We start from the raw sequence: 12,395 nt of genomic DNA on the forward strand, positions 1-12,395 counted from the left end.
GGTTCAAGTTAGATGTTTGTGAAGTCAAAATACTAAGTCTATAGTTTCATATGAATTAGGAATTTAAATTACTGATATTGACAAACCAAAATATAAAATAAGAGCCTCTTATCTTTTCAATTTGTTAAGATATTGCTCATGTAATAAATCAAACATAGTGGAACCCTGCTCACCTCTTTCCATTTTTGGAAATGCTCCTTTATATACACTGACTTTTATATATGACATGAATAACCAATTGGAAGCTCAGAATGCCCCTAGTGGCTTTCTCAGTTATTTTAATGGGGTTGGCACCATTTCTTTCTTTAGAACCAATATTTCAACCAGGTAGGGGGTGTCTTTAGTCTGCTCGAAATTTAATATTCTTTTAGACTAAAATACATCTTAGTTACTGAGCTTGATAAATTATAGTTGAATTCTATGGTATTAATGTAGTAATTTCTGATTTTTTAGTTATTCAAATGTGTATATAAAATCTAAAAAAAATATTTTGTTTCATATCATCCACATGCAAATTTTTTAAAGGCTTAGCAACCTATGTCAAGCAGCAACTGAGTACAAAGATCATAATTATTTGCTTTACTTCTTTAGTTTCTGTTCTATGTTTTAAGAGAAATAAGTTTAAGAACTTTATTCAAAATAGCAATAATCTATATAGATATATAATGTATAATAATTGAAATGTGACTATATTTTACAAAATACTAGTCTACTAAAACAAAGCCAAGACAAGTTACTTTGTACAGACCAAAGGTCAGTTTTATGTTATTTAAAAGGTAACATGAGTGCACGTGAGCCACGTCATTGTAACTTTTGTATTTTTAGCCAGGCACGGCTGAAAGGTCAATATAATAAAAATAATAAGTATATATAAATGTATAATGTTATGAGATTTAAGCTATTTAGTCTAAACATTTATGTTTTTGTGTTATAATTTGTGTTCGTTCTAGAATGAAAGAGGCATAATTTATTTATTTCCTAACTTTTTATGGTGGTTGTGAGATCGGTCAAATCTACCAAACCCATACAGAGATTAATTACCGAAAATAACAGATCAAATATAAAGTTTTTTCATAAGAAATGTTTGATAACTATTTGGACATTATAAAAATTTCATATGTGAAATTTGAAAATTTTTTGATGCATAAAAGTATTTTTAATCTTAAAATGAATATTACTTTGCATGATAGATAGGCAACATGCGAAAAGAAAAAGAAAATATGAGAAAAACTTTGCTTTGCTTTACAAATTTTAAGACTTTAAATAATTTTTATATTTTGCATATGAAAGCATTGTAATGTTTATTAATAATTTGCCAAATTTCACTAGCATTTGATTACTAATTTAAAAGTTATAACATGAAAACTATAACAAGCACAAGATGGTTACAAGATTGGTCCCAGGGACCGAGTCTATGCTGAATGAGTTAATTATCTAACAAACCTGGATTTGGTGAGTGAACCAGTGGGGAAACCTATGTTAATTGTGTTTAACTAACTACATGAACATCCAGTTTTCTTGTAATGAGGATGAGAAACAAGGATATAACAAAAATGTAAAAACAACATATTCCTGACAAATGATTTTGTAATTGGTTATAATCGATTATGGAAAAATCATAATCCAATACTTGTTCAATTAACTGTAATGACCAATCTTTGATTATTTTGATTAATCGTCACACCACTAATACATACATGTATATATATATTTTGGGATACTGCTGTGTCACAGACTCATTCCCACTGAAAATTGTTTCAATAGTTGTGAAAATATGGTGAAAAAAAATTAAATCTTCGAAAGTGTTTTTCAATTATTGTGCACAAAAATAAGCAAACAGTGATGTCAGCCTGTTTGAAAAGAGTTCTCTAAAATGTTTGAATGCACCAAAAGAAAAGATATTGATTGTAAAATATAAAGCCTTAAATACCTTGCTCTACTTTTATAGTATGTTTTTGTATAAAAAGTGTAATTATTATTATTTTGTGGGATATAACTTTACAATTTCATATTTTTTTTGTAAACTATAGTATATATAATTTTATAATTTAAAATTTTGAATTACTGTTAAAAAAACACATTAACAAAGTAGATAAAACAATGCCCATTATCATAAAAAGTGTCTTATAAAGAGAGTTTGCATTATTTAAAAAACTTTTTGAAATATAGAAGTAATGTTCTTTCAAAATGCTTACTTTATCACATAATTATTATTACTCTTCTCATTCTTATATGTTCTGCTTGCAGTAGTTTTAGTTATGATTGTTTTGATGGTAAATAAATTTACCCAATACAATATATAGGAAGTTATTTACACACTTGCACAATAGACATAGTTATTATAAGTTAATCTGGAAAATTTCGTTTTTGTCCAAAAGTATTTTCACACTTGTATTCACTTGGGCATATAGAGGCAGTTGTGAAAGAAAAGATTCATACTTCTTACTGTATTGAGGTGCTTCACATCTGTATTCATGTAGACACATAGATGCAGTTGTGAATGTCAGAAGAGATTTACACTGTTTGGTGTATTGAATTATTTCACATCTGTACTCACACAGAAGCAGTCATAAAAGTGATATATATATATATATCTATACTCTTTGTGTTGAGATAGAAATCCAAATATATACGTTTCTAAACCATATTTGTAAATGAGTTTAAAATATGTATTGTAATAGCAGTTCACTTAAATAATCAGATTCACACCAAAACATTCATTGTTCGTGAAAATTGATAGACATAATGTCTAGACCACTGCTACGTATGTTGTATCCCAGCTAGTCTGATGAGCTCTGATAATTGGTGAAAGGCTTCTTCAGCACTGGATGTGATATATGTAGTGCTTTTGACATATTATAACATTCTTCTTTGCTGTCACTCATAGATTCCTAGAATATCTGAAGTTTGAAAGACTGGATAGCTTTACATATTATGGTTGGTAAAAATGATTGCATCTTTTCATAGTTATTTTGTGGGTAACATGAGAAAATTATTTGTATATTGCAGTATGTTCCTCATTTTTGTTTTACAACATACCAAATTTAAATTTCATTATGTGAAAATCTATTTAACTTAATTAGCCACTCATCAAAAATATAATTTTTAATTATATTCGATGCTTGTATATTACTGTTTAATTGTGCTACTCTTCCTAAAAAGGTAAGTGTAAAGCTAGGTAAATATTGTTCATTAAAGGCATTGAGGGAAATGTCTTGAAATACTCCTTTTGTACTTTCAATTGTTGTTTTTTTTAAGTCACTGATTGTTAAATAAGAAAGTATCAGGTGGATGCATTGACAAAGTTCTTATATTATCCAATCATTCATGTAAATTAAAGTGAACATTATTTTTGTTTTCTCTCCCATTATCTCAGAAAAGTTTGTATATTTTAGTAAATGGCAGTCATCTACCTGATAAACCTCACCAATACCTGCTAGCTCAGATGGGCTGTGCATTGCTGCTGGAAAGCCATCAGAATAACCATCTCAATGTAACATTTGAAGTGCTGGAAACAATGCTAGACTACAAGATAGATTTCTATCAGCTTCTACAACATGACACTGTTCCAATTGCTAACACAATTGGGATCCCACCACTTGTTATCAAATCTCCATCCCATGTTGCACTTGTTGCTGTAGAAATATGCTTGACATTGGAGAAACTGAGAGAAGCACAGAAAATATTAACAAGTGAGCTGGAAAAGTACTTTTGTTATATTTATTTTCTGATACAAGGTGTTTACTGTGAAATATAAACGTTTTTATGTTTAGTGAGGAGTTTATGAATTGGCCTGAATTTATAAAATTTTTATTTTTATTGTCTTAAAGCAACATTCAATTGAATTTAAAGCTCCCAAGTCCAAACCTTGCAAATAGATTGTGCATTTGAAGCATTTGTATTTAATTGGAGGTTAGTTAAACCTTGTTGAGTAAACATAAAATTTTATACAAATGGCTGTGTCCATCTTCTAAACTTAGCTCAAGATCTTCAGACTTCTGGTTTACCAGATCTTAATTTCTGTGATGATACTTCACCTCTGCACATAGAATAGCTGCATATGAGATTTGCATGCCACTAGTCTTGAGCTAACTCTCACCTAAAATTTAATGTGAACTGTGCTGGGGCATGATGACATCACCATACAACAATAGTTTTCCACCTATAGAAGGGTGACATAACTTCCATGTACAGTAACTCCTCTTAAGCACTTGCACTCAAAATAACTTTATTTTTTCCTTGTCATTAACTTGAACAGACATATTAATTTTTTTTAGTCTATGTTTAAATTACCAAGATTTACAATTGTCAGTGAATCTTGCATTTTTCTTCAGCCTTTACTTTTGTTTAAAAATATTGTTTAATATAATGAATTCTCAAATGACGTTGATTTCTAATTTGTCCTGTGAAAGTAATGAGTTACAAACATGGGACCTATTTCTGCTATGGCTTGTGGAGGCTTTTTATTGTGAGGGATGCTACAGCCATTGTACAGCATTTCGTGGGTTCCCTCATGCATACTGGGCCTTCTCCCTTCTCTTCTATTTGTGAATGCCCAGAGAACAACAAATTTAACTGACTGTTTCCTCCACCCAGGTTTGCTTTAGGTATTGTTTTAGTGTTCTGGAAAAATTCTCAACCTTCCAATCTCTTTCTTGATATGATTTCTCAGGTACGTACTTTTTTTGTCATTAGCCAATGTCTTTTGATTCTTCCTGTTCATTATTCTTGGAATTATTTTACCTTTCTTCCACCTGATATTAGAGTTCATGCTGATTCCTTTCTCAAACAACTCTACACTTGTACCCATATGCCTCATCTCCCTCACATTCATGACTATTTTGTCCTGACTTCCAGCCTTTCTTTTTCTATATTCCTGGTCTTTGGAATCTCTTTTGCCTGACTGGGGAGCTGACCCCTTCTTTTCTATTTTCTTAGTTTGTTCCCCATTTTCTCATCTTTGTCTTTTTCTCACCACTCTTTTACATTTCTTCTCGTCTCTCCATCTTTAGTCTGAGTCTTTAGTCAGATTGGTCTTGCAGAGAGGTTTGTTCCCTTCTTTTTACCATCTTAGCCTGTACCACTTTTTATGCTCTGTACTTCCTTATTAGATTCCTGTGCTGTTGGGACTTGTTGGGTTGGGATGCACTTCTCACTGTTGTGCACCTGCTTTCCTTCATTTCGTCATGACCTTTGTTTGGCCTCCTTTCATCACTCAGCAGTCTCCAGTGGTGTATGGGTTTCTCTGGAGATCTAGGCTGATTTAGCCCATCATAGGTCTTCCCTTTCTTCACTGATTTTTGGTATTTCTCAACCTTACCATTTTACTTCTGTTCCTTAGCTGGATCAGTCTACCTTTACCCTTCTCTTTCCTGCTTTTAGGCCTTCCTCTTATTTCTCTTCTCCTGTTACATGATGTATAGTTTGTCACTCATCTATTTGGTGATTATCCTGTCAGGTTGAGCTCTGCGGGTGCTCATTTGTCTCACTTCACCTGAGGTTTTTCATTTTTACATCCACAGTCTTTCTCCATTTCCTTCTCTTCCCCTCTTTCCTCTTCCTGTTTCATTTTCTCTTCCCTCTGACCATGTTTATCTTCAAAGTCTTGTGGATTTAGTTTTGGACCTTTTTAACAAACATGCCATTGAGAGGGTTTTTTTACTTTCACCTCTTTGTGTTCCCCATGTTGACCTGGAACTGGTATCCAGTTATTGACCTATTATCTCTCAATCAGTTTCTGGTTGTTCTGTGGTACTGGGTGGAAAATTACTTTCCTCTCTCCTGGTCTGTTTCGCTTGGTCTGTGGATGACTATGTTTGCCTTGTTGGACACCGTTCTATATATCCTGATTATCTCATTATCCACACATTTTATTCATCAGAATTGAGTCTTCTGATTTCCTGCTGGCATGGTGTCGGTCCCTTATGTCTTTGATCCAATCATGTGAGCCTTCACACACTGGGGCTGTGTTTCCATTTTTGCATCTACTTTCTGCAGGAGGCTACTCAGTTGTGATGACTTGTCACTCTTTCCAAGTCCTTTCTCATCCCTACACAGTATTTAGTACATATGGGCATTTTCTTTTACTCTCATTGCAGTCAAGTTCAGCCTTCACCTGTTCACCTTAAATATATGGAATGACTGGAATATATGGAATGCATATTCCTTTGGGGCACACACAAACATAGGCTTTCTCCAGGACCAGTGGTGGAATCTTTCTCCAGTTCCATTGTCCATGATAGTGAATCTTCTTTGGGATTTTTCTTGATGGCTAGATCATGCAGTACCACAATGGCATTCAACACACCCCAACTGGATCTCCATCTTTTCATAGTTGCTTTAACACCATCTCTTCTAGTGTTTAGGCATGGGAAGAGAGTTCACATCACTGTGCTCAAACTTCTCGCTGTTCATCAGGCATGTTCCCATTTTCTATCTCTTATGGTGGATCAGTTGGTCATGATCCACTTTGACCATTCCATGGTTGTTTCTTATTTCACCTGTTGAGGGGGTACCTGCTCTAGGACTCTTTACTTTCAATTGTTGGACTTCTTCTTCTAGGTTATTTCCTATTGAGTTCATCTTGTTACTTGTATCATGTACCAGGAGCTTTAAACCTGGTTGTGGATTGCTTCTCTTGACCAAACCTCATTCTGCCCATGGGGTGGTCTCTCCACTTCCAGGGTTTTTTGCTGGTTTTCCTCTTGGTCAGATACACCTCTCATGGATGTCTCTCCTCACAACTCCAAGCTTCCTCTCTTCTAGTCCCCTGTTCCTCAACCTTTAGCTCAAGCTGTTGATCTCACCTTTTGCTGTATGCCTAGCCTTCTCTTTGACTCTTCCTTCAGGTTCTTGCTTTGATAAGCAAAACTCCCTGTTGGGGCCTTTTGATGGCACCTCTTTGGCCAGCTCAACCCTGGTTTTCTCTACCCAGTGTCCTCTCTCTTTTGCTTCCATCTCTCAAGTTTCCTACTTCATCTAGGGGTACCATCCATTTATCTTCACATGTGGGATTTGTCTGGTCTATCATCCTTATGAATTCTTTTTATCCTGTTGTTGTTACTCTTACACTTTGTCTATCAATGAAAATGGTGGGTTTCTTATGGTTGGTCCATCTGCCACTCCCTTCTTCCCAGCTATCCTAATGTGATCCACCTTTCTGCATTTTCACCTGGTTATTCAAAAATGCTTTGTTGGTCTCCACCATCACTGGTTATTGGGCACCTTATCCAATACATTTTACTTTTCAGAGTGTTTTCTTCTTCTGCCCACTTTGTTCCAATCCTTCCTTCTTCTCTGACCCACTTGCTTCACTCCATTGCCTAAGTGGGACCTTCATGTGGTGTTAAACACTCTCAAACATGTCCTGTGCTTGCTCTTTCTCCTACCTTTCTCTTATGTCTTACACCCTTCTCTTTCTTGTCAGTGTTCATCATCATTCAGATATCTATGCTATTGATGCTTCTCAAATTTTATTCCACCACACTTCTTACTTCTCTACTTGGACCATTTTTTTTTCTCTACCTTCAGCCTTTTAGGAGAGTGACCATTCTTTCATACCTATATATCCCTTTTTTCTGTCTCTCACCTCTCTGCTTGTTCTGATCTGGATCGGCTCCTATGTCTATTTTGGACTGTTCTGTGTTTTTCATCCAGGGACCTTTTGTCTTCTTCCCTTACCTGTTAGGTCCATTACCTTGTCCAGTTAGTGTATTCTTCTTTGTATGTTGATGCTTGCAGATTTTTTCACTTTTTATCACATCTCAGTCATTTCCTGTGTCACTTTCTTGCTTCTCATTTTCCCAGCCCTTAGATGAAATCCTCCAGGCGGGCATGTGGTCAGCTTTCCACGTTTTTCTCTCATTATTATTCATCATCAGGCTGTTTCATCTCCCGCAGGATTTTTATTTCCCTCAGTCACTATTCTTCAATTGACCCACCATCCTTGAGATGGGTCAGTGTGTTTTTCTCTCACTCTTCATATAACAGGATCCTGCCAAGTGGCTGGTGTTGCCTCCCAGGGTATGCTTATTACTCAAAATCCACATGTGGTCATGGGTAACAGTAAAAGCGCAGATCAACTGCCCTGGCTCTGCCAGTCCAAATTTTGAGATTGGATGTTCTGCAAGACTGCTAGAAGTATTTTTGTGGTATACAAAAATTACTTAATTGCCCAATCCAGACCATACCATTACATGGACTATCCTGGAAAAGCCAGCACCAGGGAAATGACTGCTTGATTTCACAATCACCCATTACACTGTCCCCAGTAAAATAACATTTTGGCAGACATCTCATAGGGACCTGGGCACTTATCTTGGTCTCCCTAATGCAAATGATCCCCCTTATTTTTCAATAGACCCTTGCGGTGGACCTTCAAGTGTTCCTCACTGATTGGGCTTAGCATAATATGGTGAGAAGTAGGAGAGTGGTGATACTGTTAGTGTAGTGCTAGTATGCTCTCCTCTTGCAATTTGAGTCAAGTTGAGCACACCCCTTATGGTCTGATCATGTCCTAATCACACTACACCTACTGGCTTGCTAACCACTTGTGTACAAGTGCTTGGATAGACATGTTCTTATTCTGGCTATCCCTGTGGTACTTGTGGTTTATTTGCCTCTTTTCCCTTTACATTCCAGGTGTAGAGTATACCCTGGTTGAGACAAGATGTGGTCTCCCACAGGTATGCCCCTATGGATCCCCTGCCATTGGGTGTCACACTCCATGGACTTTCCCTTCAGGTGCTTTTTGGTGGAATCTCATCTAAGTTTACTTTTGCACCATCAATTCAGTGTGGGATTCTAGCTATTTTGTGTCTCAGAAGTTAACATTTTCCTATTCTGATAATGTGTTTCTGATAGATAATTTTTCATACATTCCTACCTGACCTCCACCCTTCAGGTGCACTTTTGTTCTTACCTCATCTAAGAATGAAGTTCTTTCGAGAGCAAATGCTTAAGGGGAGTTTCTGCACAAGGAGGTTGTGTCAACATCCTATTGATGGAGAGATATTATTGCATGATGATGTCATCATACACCAGCACATCTTACATTAAACACATGAACTTTAGGTGGGAGTTAGCTCAATGCTTGTGGCATGCAACTCTTAGACAGACATGGGAGGAATATAGCTATTCTGTGTGAGGTGTGGTGAGTATCTATCAGAAATATGTTTTCAGATTAGGATAATGTTAACTTTCAGTACTGCTTTTTAAATATTTTAGTGTTTATTCATTTTGTAAGTTTTGTTCAACCTCATCAGTATCCTGACTAGTTAGATTGGAAACTTATAATTTTGCTTCTGTACTTTATTATATAAGTTTTAGTTACATTTGTGATTTATACAAACAAAAATAACAAGCTCAATACTTAATGTTTGTGTTATTTGAGTCATTAAGACCCATCTTTGTTTGGGTTAAGTCACTGGAACATTGATACCTATTTTCTACAAGAATTACGTGACTTTGACAAATTTCTGTTTCTTGTGGAAATTAAATCTCCATGATGTATTTCTTGCAGTATTAAGCCACTGTTATATATATATTTTCTGTAGTAAATAAGTCAATTTATTTCCTGCAATACTAGGTCACCGTAATATGTTTTCTATAGTAAGTAAGTCACTGTTGTATGGTTTCAATAAGAATTAAGTCACAAGGACAAATATCAGAATGAAATCATTGGGATCAATATTTTTGTTGGAAATAAGTCAGTATGATCTATCTTATGCCGTAGTTACATCATAGTAATTTAGTACTTATTTTCTGTTTCTTATATAATTTTCTCAAATTATTTGTAATTTCTTAGTTTAAACTTTTTTCTTACCTGACATTTGGGAATGACATTACTTTGGATGAATTTAGTTAGAGTAAACTTATTTATTAGCTTTTCAGTTTTTAAAAAATAATTTTTCAAAATAGTTTACAATCACTGTTTCTACAATTTTTTTAGTATTTGAGTATAGTTTAAAAGGCACTTTGATGCAGAACATAAAATAAGGTGCTGAGCTGTCTGAAGTATTTCGTCATATCATACTTAATGTTTTAAATTCTGATTCAGTATATTTCTTCTGATACAAGTTTTATTCAGACTTGACATTTTATATCTATATAGCATCCAAACATCTGAGGAAATATCTGTTCTTTTTTGTTTTTAGTTTTAATAGAAAGTATTATGTATTAAACTGATTCTAATTTTTTTCTCTTGAGTCATGAACAATGCTTCAATATTTCAGTGTATGCATGAGTGTCTTTATCTCTTTCCCCATTCAGTGACTGATTGGGTTATAACTACCAATCAGAACCTTGAACTACAAGCACAGGAACAGTTGTGGAGAGCACAGCTACTTAAGAAGCTATCTACTCAACTACTGAAAATTGAACAACTGAGAAATGGTGCCTTGGTTCTTAAGAAACTTCTTGAAACTCTTAAAAATGGTATTTTTGGTGTTAAGAAAAAGTTGTTTCTTTGATGATTTTATAAAAACTTAGATATTAATAGTAAGTCTAGGAATACTTATACATTGAAAATAACTTATAGAATTACATATAAAGTAATAACTAGCTGAACTACCCATTCAATGCATGGGGAAGATGTGGGCCTTCCTGGGTTGACATAAAGGGGGGAGCAGATATGAATCATTTAACTCCCTGGGGGACCCTAAGAGATCATACTACGTTTGTTGACAATTAGTTTAGTGGCTTACCAGTTATAAGCAGAAACACACACAAATACAAACTTTTGTCAAATAATAGTTTAGGTAATATTTAACAAGATTTTGTTTTTCAATGTAAGAGGCTGGTTCAAGTATATAATGTACACTGTTACGACAGCGGAAGTCGCATGACACTGGGAGCATGTGTGCTGGAGTTTCTGGAAGGATCATGAATTATCGGGTAGGCCCGAGTTTGTTCAAGGTGCCCTCTTTTTTAGTATATAAGCCTGGCAAGAAAAACCAGCACGATTGCATAGGCAGATAGATTGAAGATAGAGATAATTGAGTCAAGCGAACAGTAGGCAACGTAAGTAAGGTGTGTGAATCGCTGTGAATTATAGCATGTGTTTATAAAGTAGTTAAGTTTAAAGTGACTGTGGAAATTCTGTGTATTACAAAGTTGTATTGAGAAAGAATAAACTAGTTTTAATTAAGAAAGGACTTGTATCACTGACGTTCCTCAGAAATAATTTATATCAGAATTCAACAAACAAGCAGATACGTAACAAATTGGTGTCAAAGAGTGGGATAGAAATGAAGAAAAAAGAGAAAGAAACAAGAAGAATGCAAAAAGAAACAAAAAGAGAGATTACAGCAGATGTTGGAGGAAAAAGAAAAGAAACAAGAAGAATGAGAAAATAAACAAGAAGAGAGACTACAGCAGTGGCAAGAAAATCTGCAACAGTGGCAGCTCAAACAGCAAAATAAACAAGAGATAACAGCAGTTATTGGAGGAAAAAGAAAAGAAACAAGAAGAATGAGAAAATAAACAAGAAGAGAGACTACAGGAGTGTCAAGAAAACCAGCACCAGTGGCAACTGAAACAAGAAAGGAAACAAGAAGTACAAATGGAAAAGATTAGTAAATTTCAAAGTGAATTAAATACATTAAAGGACTGTTTACTGTCTTTTACACAGGGAGGATATATTAAGCATGGACCTAATCAGCCCCAGACAAAAAGAAGCCCCTTCCAGACCCTGCAGCTAAACCCTAATGCAGACATCTTCAGTCCTGCCAGAAGTCATATTCCAGATATGAGTGTCGGCAATAGGGGTGATCTAGTATGAAGAAAGCCACAGGAATTCGATGGGAAGGCACCATGGGAAGCATATAGAGCACAATTTGAGCTCCTGGCAGAAATGAATGGATGGACAGAGGAGCAGAAAGCAGTGTACCTGGCAATGAGCCTGAAGGGACAGGCACAACTATAGAGCACTGGTAGCTGCTCTAGAGCTCAGGTATGGAGCTCAAAATCAGTCCAAAGTCTACAGGGCTAGGTTTAAAACTAGAGTCAGTGCTAAAGGGGAGAGCCTGCAAGAGCTGGCACAGGATTTGGAAAAGTATGGCACACAAGGCCTACCCAACTGCACCACTCGATGTGCTCAAGCTGTTGTTGAGGAATCAGTTTGTAGACAACTTGTACAGTCCACAACTGAAGATACAAGTAAAGCAAGTACACCCCTCTACTATGCAGGATGCAATGGCCAGAGCTCTTGAAGTTGAATCCTACGTTAAGTCCGGCACAGAGGTACCAAGGTTGGTACAGTCATCAGGATTCAAGGCCAGAAAAGGGCAGCTTTCAGAGAAGTTTGAGGGACTTTGCTGGCACTGTAACAAACCTGGGCACAAGAGAGCTCAATGCCGGCAACTTCAACGCAGAAAGGTTGTTGGAACTGTGGAGAG

At 35.6% G+C, this 12,395-nt stretch overlaps 1 protein-coding gene across 2 annotated transcripts in view; it reads left to right on the forward strand.

Annotated features, from left to right (window-relative positions):
• The window catches only part of LOC106465268, a 134,364-nt gene that overhangs the window by 97,258 nt on the left and 24,711 nt on the right, over window positions 1–12,395 (forward strand). For both annotated transcript variants that reach the window (XM_022393128.1, XM_022393129.1), the window contains exons 15-16: window positions 3,396–3,692; window positions 10,270–10,434. In XM_022393128.1, coding sequence (XP_022248836.1) covers window positions 3,396–3,692; window positions 10,270–10,434 — 462 coding nt within the window. The remainder of the gene's footprint in view (window positions 1–3,395; window positions 3,693–10,269; window positions 10,435–12,395) is intronic.

This window comes from Limulus polyphemus, unplaced genomic scaffold (assembly GCF_000517525.1).
Source record: "Limulus polyphemus unplaced genomic scaffold, Limulus_polyphemus-2.1.2 Scaffold1890, whole genome shotgun sequence".
In the NCBI taxonomy this organism is placed as follows: domain Eukaryota; kingdom Metazoa; phylum Arthropoda; class Merostomata; order Xiphosura; family Limulidae; genus Limulus; species Limulus polyphemus.